Below are 16,714 nucleotides of genomic sequence, written 5' to 3'. Positions count from 1 at the left end.
TCCAAAAACATCATAGTATAATAAGGCATAAAAATGTCAAGAAACGTCACAGTACAGTACGGCACAAAAAAGTCATATTATATAAGGCATAAAACGTCATAAAAGTTCACAGTATAATAAGGCATAAAACGTCATCATATAGTAAGGCACAAAAATGTCATTGTATAATAAGGCATAAAACGTCATAAAAACATCATAGTATAATAAGGCATGAAAATGTCAAAAAAACATCACAGTATAGTAAGTGTCAGGGAGAACAGGAGTTTTGATGGAAAAAATAGGGTTTTTATTTACACAAAAAACACAATACAACATAAACCAAGAACTTAATTATCTAGGCCTATAAAAGAGGTCAGCGAAAGAGAATTATACTCAAAATAACAGCAACAAAACAAGATGTTAACTGAACAAAGTGACCTAACATAGTGAGACATGAGGGCACATATAAAGTGGCTTGGCCAAACCAAATAACACACAAGGGGAAAACAAAATGGACATCAACTACAACTAATTCAAAGGAAAAGCTATCTAAACCCAAACCCCCCTCATGGTTTGGCCTGATGGGCAGGCCACAGGATTTAACAGTCCTCTGCCCTCGGACACGCCTTTTGCTTCACCAGGAAGGGACATCCCCACCAGCATGGTAACGTTTATGGCTGTTATTCTGTGTGACTGTGGCCATCACAGTAAGGCATAAAAACGTAAAAAAAAAATCATATTATATTAAGGCATATAAATGTACAAAAACGTGATTGTATAGTAAGGCATAAAATGTCATGGTATAGTAAGTCATAAAACGTCATAGTACAGTAAGACATAAAAACTTCAAAAACATCATAGTATAATAAGGCATAAAAACTTCATATTATATTAAGGCATATAAATGTCAAAAAACGTGATCATATAGTAAGGCATAAAATGTCATGGTATAGTAAGTCATAAAACGTCATAGTACAGTAAGACATGAAAACGTAAAAAAACGTCATAGTATAGTAAGCCATAAAAACGTCAAAAACATCATAGTATAAAACATAATTAAAACATCATAGTATAATAAGGCATAAAAACTTCATAGTATATCAAGGCATATAAATGTCAAAAACGTGATCGTATAGTAAGGCATAAAATGTCATGGTATAGTAAGTCGTAAAACGTCATAGTATAGTAAGACATGAAAATTTCAAAAACATCAAAGTATAATAAGGCATAAAACATCATAGTATAATAAGGCATAAAATGTAATAGTATAGCAAGGCATAAAATGTCATAAAAACATCATAGTATTTGATGGCATCAAAATGTCAAAAAACGTCATAGTATAGTAAGGCATAAAATTTCCCAGTATAGCAAGGCATAGAACGTCATAAAAACATCACAGTATAGTAAGGCATAAAAATGTTATAAAACATCACAATATAGCAAGGCATAAAACGTCAAAAAACGTCATTGTATAGTAAGGCATAAAAATGTAAAAAGAAAAACGTCATAGTGTGGTAAGAGATACAATGTCATAGTATAGTAAGGCATAAAAATGTAAAAATAAACATTTTAGTATGGTAAGACATACAATGTAATAGTATACTAAGGCTTAAAAATGTAAAAAAATGTCCTATTACAGTAAGGCATAAAACGTCATAAAAACGCCATTGTATTTGATGGCATAAAAATGTCAAAAAATGTAATAGCATAGTAAGGCATAAAAACATCATAGTATAAAAAGGCATAAAACATCCCGGTATAGCAAGGCATAGAACATCATAAAAACATCACAGTATAGTAAAGCATAAAAGCCTCAAAAAAACGTCATAGTAGAGTAAGGCATAAAAATGTAAAAAATTTTATAGTATAGCAAGGCATAAAACATAATAAAAATGTCACAGTATAGAAGTTATAAAAATGTCAAAAACATCATAGTATAAAAATGTCATAAAAACATCATTGTATTTGATGGCATAAAAATGTCAAAAAATGTAATAGCATAGTAAGGCATAAAAACATCATAATATAAAAAGTCATAAAACATCCCAGTATAGCAAGGCATAGAACATCATAAAAACATCACAGTATAGCAAGGCATAAAACGTCAAAAAACGTCATAGTATAGTAAGACATAAAAATGTCAAAAAAACGTCATTGAATAGTAAGGCATAAAAACGTCAAAAAACTTCATAGTATAGTAAGGTATAAAATGTCGTAGTATAGTAAGGCATAAAAACGTCAAAAACGTCATAGTAAAGTAAGGTATAAAAATTTCAAAAAACGTCATTGTATAATAAGGCATAAAAACATCATAGTATAGTAAGGCATAAAAACGTCAAAGACGTCATAGTATAGTAACGCATTAAGAGGTCAAAAAACGTCATAGTATAGTGAGGTATAAAAATGTCATAAAATGTCATAGTATAATAAGGCATAAAAACGTCATAGTATAGTAAGTCACTGAGATCCACAAATGCTTTTCCGCTTCATAAATAGAAAATTGATTTAAAAATGTCTGTTTGAAAGTTGTAAATGTTAGGAGGATACAAATCTATCCCTATACATTATTTTATATGTTTTCAGATGGCTTCTGCATGGCAAAGTGTCCTGTCTGTGCACCAGAGGATAGTGGCCAATGGAGGTGTGGTGATGATTATTATTTTTTCCTACATATACAATTAATTTTCCTTTTTTGATTGGTTTTCTTTTTTTTTTTTTTTGCAAAACAGAGAAGAGATTCCCAGTCTTAGGCACAAGCCTGTGTGTGTGTGTTCAGTATGTGGGAGTTGGGAGCTGCAGATGTGCTAGTCTTCACAGTGACTGCTTTGTGGCTTGTCCCATGGTTTGCCACCACCACGCCATTTTTTATACTCCATTATCTTGTTACAGTCATTTTTGCAGTGGACGCATGTGAGTGGGAGGAACAGAGACCCAGACTCAGGGAGAGCCCTTTAATTGTCACGAGAAAATTGTACTTTTCATATACTCCACTGCATTTTTGCATTTCTTTTCCAGCTTTATAAAATTTAATTGGTTTACAGTTATATAATTGCACATATAATGGGTCATCTGCTCTGAACTGGAAGAAGACAAACTGTAAATCTTTGTATTTCTTTGTATGTACCCTGAACTTTATTTATTCATATGTCAATAAAGCCTGAGAGTCCGTGACACAGAGCCCTATTATGTTGCAGACAGGAGGACTGACCCGTGGCTGCTGGTCTACTCCCCCGTCCCCGTGTCACTCATCTTTCTGGTTTACCTCTGTGTGGTCTGGGCCGGCCCTCGGCTGATGAAACACAGGGAACCCGTTGACCTCAAAGTCGTTCTCATTGTTTACAACTTCGCCATGGTCGGCCTGTCTGCCTACATGTTCTATGAGGTGCAGGAGTCCTGCTTTTTGTCGTTGTGTTAACAGGGAAACCAAATCAATCCTGAGCATGAAAATATGATTCAAAAAAATTTTCTTATGCTCAACATAAATTGTTATATTATTGGTGTATCATTTCATGAAATTGTTGTTCTAATATTTTTAGTTCTTAGTCACATCATGGCTCTCAAACTACAGCTACCTCTGTCAGCCTGTAGATTACAGCACCAGCCCATTGGCAATGAGGGTAAGCATTTTTCTCACAAAAGCTTCACTTGGAATTCACAGTAAAATGTGAAAAGCAGGCGGCTGACAGCGCAGTTTGAAAGATAAAACATACAATTACCTTTATTGGATTATTATTAATGCAAAATTGAACTTTCACCTTTCCGGCCTCCAGATGGCCAGAGTTTGCTGGTGGTTTTTCTTCTCCAAGGTCATAGAGCTCTCTGACACGGTAAATATTTGTTGAAACATTTTCAGTATCAGTGAAATTCAGTCAGAGGAGTAAGAATATAGTTATAACTCTGTTCCTCTCTCTCTATGAGCAGCTCTTCTTCATCCTGAGAAAGAAGAACAGTCAACTGACTTTCCTTCATGTCTACCACCATGGCACCATGATCTTCAACTGGTGGGCGGGAGTCAAGTATGTGGCTGGAGGACAGTGTAAGTCAACTATTGTAGTAATTTAATGAAAGCGCTCTAATGATATTTTTTGTTGTTTCCAACAAATCCCACATAAATACCAAAAACCAACAATCAGCTGATTGTTCTTACAAGTATTTTCTGTATAGCCAGTGCAGTAGGTATCTTATTCCTCTGTGCTGTGAAGCTCTGTTGTTGTTCAAAAACTATTAAAAAAAACAAAAAAAACCCATAAATGAGCCACACCATTGCACTGGATCGTAAATACTTGCTGGAGCACCAAATGTGTATTTTTCCACTGCTGAAAATTGTCCCCAAAAGATGTACCAATTCCTCCTATTTGAGCAACTTGTGCTATAAACTGTGTTTAGTTTGAATGTTTTACTTTGCATTTAAAAAAATAAAAAAAAGATTAAACCATATATATTTGTGAAGATTAACACCTTCAGCAGGAACATGTGTGTGAGGTTAATTGCTACAGACAGATTAAGAAAGTTGGAAATTATTGAGAAATGGACTAACACATTGTTGGTCTTTATCTTTTCATGGGCTTTGTTGACAACCCCCCTAAAAAAAACACTCTAGAATAACACCTCAATTAATGCTGATATGAACTTATCTTTAAACATGACTGTTTTCATGCCAAAGATATTAGGCATTTTTATTTAAGTAAAAAATCTCATTACTTTTTTCCACCACAGAAATTTTAAATACTTTTAATAATTCACACACTATCAATATTAACAAGTATTTTCTCTGTATTTTGATGTATTTAATGACTTCAATTTTGAGTATAATGATTGATTTAACTGATTTAAAAAAAATGTTTTGCATTGCTTTATTCACACCACATCCTGCAGCATTCTTCATCGGCCTGGTCAACACCTTTGTTCACATAGTGATGTACTCTTACTATGGCCTGGCTGCGATTGGCCCTCACATGCAGAAGTACCTGTGGTGGAAACGATACCTAACGTCTCTGCAGCTGGTGAGTGGCTCCTGCTCTGTGTGACTGGAATTGTACATGCAGTATGTTTCGAAAGTAACTCAAAATGATCTAAATTTTGTCTTCGGCTGCCTCTCCAGATGCAGTTTCTGATGTTCCTCGTGCACACGGGCTACAACCTGTTCACAGAGTGCGACTTCCCCGACACCATGAACATGGTGGTGTTTGGTTACTGTGTCACCCTCATCATCCTCTTCAGTAACTTCTATTATCAGAGCTACCTCAGCAAGAAGAAGCAGAAATAAGACGCAGTGGTGAGGCGTTGACACACAATCGAACACACTGAGGCTTTAATGAGAGGCGCTTACGCGATAGTGTGACAAAGTATTTTGCACAGTGAGTCAAAGGTTCTGTGTCTGCAGTCCCCACCAGTGTCCACTAGAGGGCACAACATGTCCACAGTGTGAAGGTTTTTCTAATGGTCCTCATCAACTGTCTGTTCTACACAAACTTGAACATTGAATATTTTACAGACATATACAACTAATGTGAACAAGCTCAGTCCTCTCTGCATTATTTTTAATGTAAAAATGACGAACATGATTGTTGTAAACAAACTGTACATTTTATACATACAATAATAAAGTAGGTTGGTCTCTGCATTATTGCAGAATTTATTAGCCCAAACCCTCCTCAGTAAATAAATCCAAAAGCAAAAAACACAAAATACAGAAATGCAAAAAATTTTTTTCCACTGCTAAAACAACACGGCAAAATGATATATTCTTTTCTACACTTCAGTCTAAAGTAGATTGAAACATGTAGATTAGAGAGGAAAAAACATGAGAGGAGGGAAAGGTTTCATTTAAAGTCCATTCAGGGACTTTGTAGTGACTGAAGTTTATGTATTAAAGCTGAAAGAACTGCATGTGTAATCTCAGCCTGATTGTACTGTAAGCGTGCAAGTCTTCATACCAAGACAAATTCTCTGTACATGATGAGTTCTTGGCCAATAAATGTGATTCTGAATCTAAGAAGGAAAGCTTATGTCTCTCATGGACCTCGATGGGAAGATAGTTTAAAAAGTCCTAATAAGAAAAGGAAACTGTAATTTATCCCTTCATTTAAAATGAGTAAAAATCTGACCAAAATGTTTTTTTGTTTTCTTCCTTCTTACATATTTCAAATCTTTCTAACCCAGCGGTTCCCAACTTGGATGTCTGACCCCCAAGACAAATCTGAATAATAAGAATAGAATAATTAAAGGGGACTTCCAGCAATTTAGCATTTTACTTTCATTATGTTAAGGGACTTGCAAGCGACAGATTAAAAACAGAAGGGGCAAAATCGATCCAGTAGAGGTTGAGATATCCTGACTTTTAGTCTCTTGCTCCAAAAAAATGATCCGGCTGATCCAACAATTCTCATGCTACAACTCGGCAGCGTCTTTGGGAAGACCCCCCCTGCAGGGTAAACACCTACATATCTAAAACTACGCATTCCAAGTTTAGAACAGAGGCTTTCTGTTAAATCTGTATCGAGCCCAATCCCAAATAACCATGATGACATCACCATGACATCATTGAGGTTATTTTCTCAGAGTTTAGAAAGCTTCCTTCACAGACACAGAAAACATTTTACATGTGTTTTATAGGCTGTTTAGTACTTACTCCTCAGGACAAGTTAACTGATCTTAATGTGTAAAATCAGTGTGTCCCTTTAACAGAATCAGACAATGCATCAATTTTTTGATTTTTCCTCAAATCTTTGCTCATTTACTCATGAATTACTGAATAATTTTACATCTGAAAATGGTTCACATAACACCTGGAAAAATACTGGTGACATTTTTGTTTTGAGGGGTCACGATCTATAAAGGTTAGGATTTAAACCAACTTTGCATCTTGACTATTCAGGTAGTGTGAGGTTAGTAGTCTCAACTGACTTCAAAGCTTTTTTTGTCTGTTGGTTTCCAGTAGGTCAGAAGAATCTATAAATCATTTTTGATTCACTGTGTGAGCTATATTTTGCTGTTGGAAAAAAGAAAAAAAAAAACGAAACAAGAACTAGAGAAGAAGTGATCCGAGTGTGTAAAGATGCATGTGAAGGGAGTTGTACTGCAAAGTAGCAGAGTGGGTGTGGTGAAGCGTGCCCTGCTCCAGTGTTGCTCTACGTCTCTGTGTAGACGGAGGACATGTGGCTCAGGCTGCGGTCGAAGCTGCCCACCTGGAAGAAAATGCTCTCCTCTGGGCTTGAAGAGAACTGGCACCCTGCGTTTCCTTGCAGCTCCTGGGTCAAGCTGAAGCCTGGAATAGACATGACATGTGTACTTTGTTTAATATTTTTAATAAAATCATTCAGGTAATATTTTATGATCTTTTTGATTCCGGCATTTAGGCCCGAAATAAAATGTCCTCACCTGCAGAGCCAGAGTTGCTAGTCGACATGTGGAAGCCATTGTGCTGATGGGAAGTGTAGGCGTGAGAATCTCCTGGGATGTGGACACCACCGACCGTCTGCTCCATCCTGTAGGAGTCTCCGAAATGGAAGCAGCTCTGAAAGCTGCCTTGGTATTCTAGGAAATGAGGGAGGATGTTGAGGAGTGGGGGGTGAGACAGAGAGAGAGAGAGAGACAGAGAGAGAGAGAGGGGAGAAAAATAGAAGCCAGACTTGATCAACTGCCACCAACATCTATGGGTGATTGTTTCCAAGGTCAGTAAGCGTCCGTTTCATCCGGCTGAAGCTTAATGTGGATCTCAAATTATGACAACGCTATATTTGTGCTGGTGCTAACTCTGCCAGCCCCTTAGTATGTAACATTTATCCCCATCGTCTCAGTTTGTACTCAGAATCGACCGCAGGAGTCACGATAATGGGAAAGCAGCCTTTCCTGGAGCGTTTTTACGCAACTCCCCGACCACAGCGCGGTTAGAGAGACGTCCATGTGTAGATCTTTACAGGGAAAACAGTGTTTAAGGCATTAGGAAAAAGGCTCTGGAGTGACAGCTGAGCCTGCCAATGTCAGGGCGCTGAGAGACAGCTGAATACATGAGCCAGCATTTTGTTGGCTAATTCAGTGCAGGGAAAAGGCTTCCGGCATGTGGTTTTCCCCACTCTGTTTCTACGACTCTAATCTCTCTCTGTCCTAAAAATGCTCTGACAGAGCCACAGGGCAATATCGCTACTCTACGAGACAACTTCCTCTCGCTGAGGCCTTTTATGTGGGTTTGGTGGTACAGAAAGCGTTTGAAAAAAGGACACAAGGGTGTTCAGATCTGAAATGTATTCAAGTGTTCTGGCACTGTGAGTTCTCTCATAGGACATTATATAAGAGTATTAGGCGGGCTACATGTTGCTGATTCACCTGTCGCAGGAAAGATTTAGAGACAGTAAATTGAAGCGCCAGTGAACATTTTGAAATTCAATCCAAAACAGATTTCCTGAAACAAGTTACATTCAGACAGTATGTGTCTGGGTCAGTCTTACCGTCGTTGGCAGACTGATGATGGTGATAGTGAGAGTAGGGCTTTTGGTGAGAGTGACCATGCTGTTTCTCCAGAGGAGGAGGAGGGGGAGGAGGCGTCCCTGTTGCTTTCATCCCAGGAGATAGGAGGGGACCCGACACCCTGGAGGAGACGCAGAGAGGGGCGGGTGAGATAAAACATTTAAAGCTCTAAATCTAACATTATTTCTTTCTTGACAGTGTCAACAAGTTGTCATAAAATGCTGTAAAAATGCTTCATACATTGTGACATCCCAATCAAAACCAGAGCTACACGCCGGCCTGCTAAACCACAGCAGGGCAGTTAGTGATCCTAAAAACACAGAAGAAGAAACGGTCCAGGCGTGTGGAAACTTGGGCTCCCCACACGTAATCGTCCTCCTACCACATATTATGATCTTAAGTCAACAAACAGCAGAGTGTGCATTCAAGTGAAACCACCCCCCATTCTCAAACATACACACATACACACACACACACACACACACACACACACACACACACACACACACACACACACACACACAATGCCCACCACTGCAGTAACCCCAGGCTTTGTGGCCTGGAGAGAAGAAAGCACAATCGTGTTTACATTCATGACGTCTGAGAGAAGGAATATTGAGATTACATGTTTGTGACTTTGTTGATTTGAACAGCCTGGAGAACAACTGAGGTTTCCACGTTGGCTTATTTTTATGCATATTGATAACTTAAATAAAAGTTTGAAAAATGTTATTGGGATACATTTGATATTTGATACAGCAGTGGGCAAATCAGATCGCAGGGAAATAATCTTCAACTTGACAACACTGTGCCATCAAAGAGTAATGTTTAAATGAAGCATACTGTCCTTATACGTCTTCAGTCTCAACTTTTAAAGAGTCTCACTGTTTGCTAGGGGAAACCACAGTCTGGAGATCAAAGGCGTCATAGCAAATGGTGAAATATTACGATCACAGCAGCTGATAGTAATTCTGCCACTTAGCGTCATAGTTAAACTTGTTCACCCTCAAAAACCTGCAGAGGGAAATGTACGCTCTACAGTATGCCTCGTTGAGCTTGTGCAGAAGCTTTCAGCAGCATCTCAGTACAAGTTCTGCATAACATCATATCATCTAACATGAAAAGTATGCTGCTATTATGATGGATGTTACCTATTTTTAATTTTGTCATTGCTGTAAAGTGTGCAGGGATGAAGGGATTTCATCAAATTTGAAGAATTACATCATGCATTTTCAAAATAAACTTTGTAGAAACAATAGCAAAAACGTGGAACCTCTTTCAGATATGCCTTTTGTTATGTGTGTATGCCTCAGGTCTAAATAAGCGCCTGACTCACGTTAATGTAAAAGTCACAACTTCAGTCCTACTGGATCCCACCGAGTAACATTTCCGTCAACACTGTTAATGCGGCAAAGGTCTGAATTTAATCACTATAAACAAATAGTCTGACCTTTGCGGAATACTCCTATTCCATTTCATGCCAAGAGTTGAATGAGAAAATTGATACCACTCACATGTCTGTACAACCAATGTGAGGCTAGCGCCAGGAGACAGTTAGTTTAGTTTAACACACAGGCTGTAAACGGGGGGAAACAGCCTGGCTCTGTCCAAAGGTTAATAAAAAGCCAACCAGCAACCGCATTATACCTCATATATAAAGTCAAAAATCAAGAAACCAAAATGTAAAATTGACAGGTTGTATGGAGATACTGTGTATTAATCAGTGATGTTTAGAAATTGTATTGGCTTTGGTCAGAGCCAGGCTTGCCGTTTCCCGCAGTTTACATCCTGTGTGCTAAACTAAGCTTCTCTCTGTAGCTTCATATTTAACTTACAGTTTGGTATCAACCTTCTCATCACACTTTCAGCGAACATATTTACCAAAATGTCAAACAACTCCTTTAACTTAAAGGCCACAGAAGCACAAGTTTAAACAGGCAGAGAGAGATTTTCAATGTGTGTCTTGTTAAGCCTTCATAAGATCATAGTGATAAATTTACCCAGAAGTAAGAACCACGTCTGGTATTTATTCAGACACTTAAATGTTAAATGTGAAATTTAACAAGAAACTCAAAATGACCAACAATTTAACGACTTAATGTTGTACATTTGACATTAACTTAATGAAACAGCAATCTGGTTAAAAATCCAGACTGATAGCCAACAGAGCTGCTTTTAAAAACTGAGCTGGCCAATCACCTCCCCCCCAAATATTCAGCAGCTACTTAGTACCCTCTCATGACTGCATATCAGGAATGCCAACACATAAACTGCTGCTGTGTTACTATGTGGAAGCATATGGTTTGCACTAAGCGCTATATGAATGTGATGACAGAGTGTTGCTGGAGGCGGCCGAGCCCTCAGATGACTGCTCATTGCTGGCCTGGCTGGAGCCTACTATATGACCTACTGCTCCATGCATGAGGTACGTCCCACCCAGCACTCAGTAGCTCGCAGTGGCTTTGTGCATGGCATTTGGCAGAGAGCGGCCGATGGAGGGAGATGGTAAATGCTGCAAAGCTTTCCTGCCAATGCTAAATTTATTTACATTTTACTTAGCTGTAGGACACAGCTTCAGGCTCTTTGTGTTATTGCTTTTATCAACGGAGATCATCATACAACTGTATAAATATATACTCTGGATTTTTATTGCCTCAATAAAGAAAGTCATGTTTTTGCTCCTGTATGTCCTCTTTCTCTGAATCTGATAACATGAAATTATGTGGAGAGATATGTCTTGAGCCAATGAACATATGATTATATTTTGGCAGTAATCTGGGATTCCCATCATACTAATAACAAGTGACAAGATTTTACATACAAAACAAATGATCAACTGGTAAAATATGATGCATTTTTATAAAATAAATGACCCCAAAGTATATAAAGTAATTAGAAAAAGTTCCTTCTGGACCAGCTACAATTTAACTAATGCTTACTTTTGATACTCAGCAAATACTTCTGTACTTTCTGTACTAAAATTATGAACACATAACTTTTACTTGTAATGGAGTATTGTTATCATGTGGAATTGCAACTTGCTTAAGTAAAAGATCCGAATGCTTTCTCAACCACTGTTAATAGTTTTGATACAAACTAAAGCAGGGACTTTCCAAATTCCAAGGCTCTGCAGGATTAGCCAATCAAAACAATTTAAAACTGAGGTGATAGCTCCAATGCCTTTGGAAGTAACAGCAAATTGGGGGAAATGTTTGGAGGTTTTCACTCTAAGACCCTTTTTGTCATTTTGAAAATGTTCATGTGGGTATCAGATTTAAGTGCTTAACCGTACATGGACTTCACTTGAACTCCATGTCCGTGTTCCACAAAATTGAGGAAGTTTGTGTGACACCTTGTGTTAGTCTAGCTCTGGAGGAGCTAGCTGTTAGCGAGCGTGGCTAATCCATGGGCTGGCACAGGCCCAGTGCATGGCCATGTGTTCCTGCAGAGAGCAGCATTCCCCCAGGAGCTGCTGTCAGCACAAACTCAGGAAACAGTTATACTGTTCATATTTTTACGAGCTGCCTCTATGTGCAGCTAAAGTGAATCATAAGCTAATCACTGCCAGCTGCCCCCGGCCCTGCTCTCGCTACTCTCTAGCTTGCTAGCTACTCAAGCTTGAGGTATGATGGGAATCTTTCATATGCTACATTAATCTCCCCTCTGATATTCATCTTCACTGACCATCCTGCTCTACTCTACTTTTTCCAGACAGCCCACCCACTCCTGGTCCGCTACACTGAGAGTGATTTGACCATTGACCTGTTGATTCCTGAAGGTAGAGTCAGCGGGGATTTTAAGGCACGGTTATCAGGTTGATGAACAAAATTTTATGAATACAGAGTAGGTCAAGAGGTAAGGGGGAATGGAGAGAGAAATGTAAAATATTCACTAACATTGCAGAATGATGCAACTTTGTTGGCCTATATTGCATTAAGATCATGTGGGAAAGAAATCTTAATGTGAGGTGTTTTTAAAGGGAACGAGGGGCTTAATGGTTTATGATACCTCACCCTTTGCTTACTCTAGTGGACAATAGCTCAATGACTTCGACTTGAGTGACTCAGTGAATTTTTCTGTGAGCTGAAGCTCTTGGCTAAACTCCAGCCTCACAACAAGAAGATGAAAAGGCCACTCCAACCTGGACTGTCTGATGCTCCTCTGATCCACACAAGTCCAGACAAAATGACTCGTATTCAGGTATGTGGGCATAGACGTCATCACTACTGGAGTGCAACTATGGTCCAGAAACATTACGGCTTAGAAACTGCCTTTGCAGTCTTGGCTGACTGTATAGAGGCATGATGGGATGGAAAGAAACCTGAAGATTCATGAGCAGTCCTGCTCTGCTCCTCGTTCGTCTTCCTTCACCTGCAGCTAACTGTCCCACTAGGGAGCAGGGATCAGACCCTGTCCTGTACAGACCCTACATTCTCCACAAACACCCTCTGCCTGCCCTCTCATCTCCCCCCTCTGCAGCCGACCGTTAAGCCCTGCTGATGGATGACAGGGGCTTCTTTGGCGCAGATCGGTGGGAACACTTCTGGTTCTGGTTAGCAAGCTAAAGCTGTGCTTGAGAGACAGACTACAGCATCCTGGCTAAAGCTAAGCTAAAGCTAAGCCAGCCCCGCAGGCCCCAGTGTGAAGAGCACAGCCAGGGCTCAGGATATTTTTGGGGCCCTGGAAACTCTCTGTTAGTCCCAGAAAGATAACTGCCCCAAACAAAAAGGATCCATTCTTAATCACCATCCTTCTTGGAGGAATTTTGACAGTAAATCATCCAAATTTTTTTCCTTAAGTTAACTGTTTGTGTAGACGGGTTAATTGAGGACTACACGTTATTAACTGAGGACCACAAAATGAGTGACTGACCACATGCTGCCATGAGCGACTACCTCAAAAATATTTTTGTTTGGGTTGTGAGATTGACACTCATTTTCTGGATCGCTGGAGAATGATAATGACTGGAAGACAGACAGTGTAGAGTTACGAGCCGTGAACGTCCCCCTTCAGGGCAGGAACTCTTAATGTAGCTCTGTGCCGTCTCTGCCGCCACTCGTAATTCAATTAGCCTGTGTCAATCACTGCCAAGGTATCAAACCAACTCCGTATTTATAATATTTGCAGAGGGGCTCTAATATCAATACTCAGGTAAAGGCAGTAGAGTCTCCCCTCTGCAATTATATAACCACATATGGCCGAAGCACTGAATGACAACATTTACCACCCATCTCTCTGTGAGCACAGGCCACCACAGTCGAACAGCCATCTCTATGAGAGAGGCCCTACACACACATGCACGCTCACATGCACACTCACACACACACACACACTGTGATCACACCGATCTACAAATGTATTTTAACTGGCATATTTTAATATCAGCTTCAGAAAAATGACACTGGTATTCACTAAGTAAAAGGAATCTAAATGGCCCATTTGAGCCAGAGTAAACACATTTAGCTATGAGGTCAGAGGCTGCCACACTAGAGGCAGGTTAGTTTGATAATTTTGTCAAAATGTTTAATGTCCTGCTAAACCGTTTGGGAAAAACAAGTGTGGCGCTGATATTGACTTTGGCAGCAGCCTGTATACTCAAGGCTTTAAACATGTAAATCAAATGCTCCATCTTCAGGCAAATGTAAGTAGACGTTTTATGCCCGGCTAGTTGTAGGTCCTGCCACAACTCGCTTTTTGACTCCTCACCCCGCCCTCCGTATATACGGTATGATGAACAGATAGAGCAGTGCAGTATGTGTGTGCGTGCATTCATGAGCGCTTTTGGGTCAAACATCTTGATTTGATGAAATCTGTAAATTTGGAAATTGCTGCAATTTTAATGCAGTGTTGTCACAAGTATGAAGGAGCTTAAGGTGGGGAAGCAAAGATATACATGAACAAGGGAGATTACTGGCATAATGGGCACTTAAGTTACATATGTAAGGAAAAAGGGGGATTCTCAGTGTGTGTGCGCACACACACACACACACACACACACACACACACACACACACACACACACACACACACACACACACACTCAGATGTTCCTCATCAAGCACCCGAAGGAACAGACCCACGTCTCACATCCAATATGTCCCCCTGCCTGTGTAACCGCTGTTACAGCATCCCCTACTCAGGTCCTTTTCGCTTTCCATTTCTTTCCCCACACAGGTAATTGTGCATGCTGCTGAGAAAGAGGCACTGAAACCACAAGGTAATTTCAACAGCATTCTCCCACTTTCAAGGCCTGAAACAACACATCACCTTCCAGATGCTTCCAGGCCGACCTGACGTCTGTGAGCGGCGCTCGGACGTTTACATCCACACGGCTCAACCGCGCCGGCCCGCTGCACTGTTTGTGCTGGAAGTCGACCGGTCTGCTGTGCCTCACACCCCAATCACATGCAATCATGTGTGTTTCCTGGATTACTATATGTAAACTCCTCTCACTCACACACACTCCCACACACAGAGACACACATGAGTACAAATGCATGCACGGCTCTTAGAGTAAGAAAGCCATCAAACCTCATTGTGTCATATGCCTGTGCTGTATATACTCCCATAAAAGTGTATATACACACACAGACACCCAAAGAGCAGACCACAGAGTCAAAGGAAAGCATGTTTACGTAACATGATCACTTTTGTAACACAGGGTTTATGATGCATGATTCCATCCACTCTTTCTCAATGTTATTAAACTGTAAAAGACTGTTTTCCTTCACTACCTCCCTGGTTTTCGGCACATTGTTTAGTACAGTACACACTGTGCCTCCTGACGACACTCGGGCTCTGTAACTCTGCTCTGCTGGCTCTCTGGGGAAATCATCGGCACTAATAGGAACCATTCTGTTCCTCTCACGCACACTCGCACACACACACACACACACACACAGGCATACGCACACATGCGCACGCACATGCACACAGGCACAGGAGGAACAACCAAGATACATGAAAAGAGCTGTCCATCCCTGCTGAAGTGTCCCCGAGCAAGGCAGTTGTACAGATTTTCTATTCACTCTTTTGAATTGTTGGTATCTTGTGCAAGAGGCAGCCTTGTAAAAACGTGTGTTCAGTAGAGTTAATTAATGTATTCTCGTCACAGTCAATTGAATACAAACACATTTTCTTCTTTGCTAAGATTTAGCAATACTGGCGACACTTTCTAAATATTACTAAATCATCCTCAGTTTTATTGCTCTCTCTTTTAAAGTATCCCCAGATGTACTTATTTTCACAATTATCTGGAGGATGCATCATCTTTTGAGATGGTATAATATGATACAGTTCAGTTTGTTGCATGGCCCATCAACAGATGGAGTGTCTAATGCAGTATATGATGGTCTATACAACATGAGCACCTACAGTAGATTTGTACAATATGAATTGTTTGATAATGCTTTCTCCTTTCAGAGAGAATCTGCTGATTCTTGCCTTTTGTGGGTGAAACAACTCACAACACAAACATCAGAGGATGATGCTACCACGCTGCTTTGACAGTTTACTGTCATTTAAGTTAGAATCATGTTCGGCCAAGCGGTTCGGTCATCATGCTGACACCATCGTATCCAGTAGAGTTGGGGGACCTTATGAACACTGACTCCAGTGCCAGAAATAGAGCTGGTGATGTGTCCTGTTGACCCTGTGGTGACCAGCACAGCCCCTCTTCCCATGAGGCATGTCGTAGGGGTTGTAGAGTTGAGTTTGTTTCCAGTAAGACAGCCAAATGGGTTTGTCAGCAGGACCGAGAGGCTTAACCTAACATGAGCTAAGTGGGTTCGCCCTGTGGTTCGCCCCGGATTCAGGATAATAAATAGGTGAAAGACAATGGAAACAAAGGGTGAAGAGTGTGATCATAATGATAATATCTGGGTGATGCTTTGTAGAGGAAGAAAGTTTGTGCTTTGCTGAGTTTTTGACCTTTGTGTATTTGTGAGGATACATACACAGACTGGTGTATGTGAGAGTAAATGTGATTCGTGATTCATCTTTGTCCACCGAGTCTTTACTTATGACTTAGCCTCACACATCTGAATCTGCTGCAGAGGCCAATTAAAAGAGGTTTCGGTCATGTGACAGGACTGTGACAAAGCCTTACATGACTGTTCGTAGAATTTTCCACTAACTAATCAGGAAATTTACCAGTTTATTTTTACTGCCCTGCTGACACATTTCTAATTTTCCCACCCTTACCAGAAAGTTTTACAGTATGTATGACACATCCCAACATCTGAATACATCCATGTTATACGTGCACCAA

General features: G+C 39.9%; 2 protein-coding genes across 7 annotated transcripts in view; one reads left to right on the top strand and one right to left on the bottom strand.

The window, feature by feature from the left end:
* elovl8b (ELOVL fatty acid elongase 8b) overlaps positions 1 to 5,982 on the top strand; it is a 14,142-nt gene extending 8,160 nt beyond the window's left edge. For 3 of the 5 annotated variants that reach the window (XM_023408075.2, XM_023408074.2, XM_023408076.2), the window contains exons 3-9: positions 2,563 to 2,620; positions 3,174 to 3,361; positions 3,516 to 3,596; positions 3,750 to 3,806; positions 3,901 to 4,015; positions 4,855 to 4,982; positions 5,081 to 5,982. In XM_023408075.2, coding sequence (XP_023263843.1) covers positions 2,563 to 2,620; positions 3,174 to 3,361; positions 3,516 to 3,596; positions 3,750 to 3,806; positions 3,901 to 4,015; positions 4,855 to 4,982; positions 5,081 to 5,245 — 792 coding nt within the window. In that variant the 3' untranslated portion in view covers positions 5,246 to 5,982. The remainder of the gene's footprint in view (positions 1 to 2,562; positions 2,621 to 3,173; positions 3,362 to 3,515; positions 3,597 to 3,749; positions 3,807 to 3,900; positions 4,016 to 4,854; positions 4,983 to 5,080) is intronic. The other 2 variants (XM_087174445.1, XM_087174444.1) reach the window with 1 other exon arrangement.
* The window catches only part of glis1b (GLIS family zinc finger 1b), a 72,564-nt gene continuing 61,118 nt past the window's right edge, over positions 5,269 to 16,714 (bottom strand). For both annotated transcript variants that reach the window (XM_023408073.2, XM_087174443.1), the window contains 3 exons: positions 8,427 to 8,566; positions 7,360 to 7,515; positions 5,269 to 7,246 (listed from right to left, as the gene is read on the bottom strand). In XM_023408073.2, the coding sequence (XP_023263841.1) occupies positions 7,110 to 7,246; positions 7,360 to 7,515; positions 8,427 to 8,566 (433 nt within the window). In that variant the 3' untranslated portion in view covers positions 5,269 to 7,109. The remainder of the gene's footprint in view (positions 7,247 to 7,359; positions 7,516 to 8,426; positions 8,567 to 16,714) is intronic.

The sequence above is a fragment of the Seriola lalandi genome, unplaced genomic scaffold (assembly GCF_002814215.2).
Source record: "Seriola lalandi dorsalis isolate HSWRI2012SDOR001 ecotype SW California unplaced genomic scaffold, Sedor1 jcf7180002054353, whole genome shotgun sequence".
NCBI lineage: Eukaryota > Metazoa > Chordata > Actinopteri > Carangiformes > Carangidae > Seriola > Seriola lalandi.
This window is presented reverse-complemented; position numbering and strand designations above follow the sequence as displayed.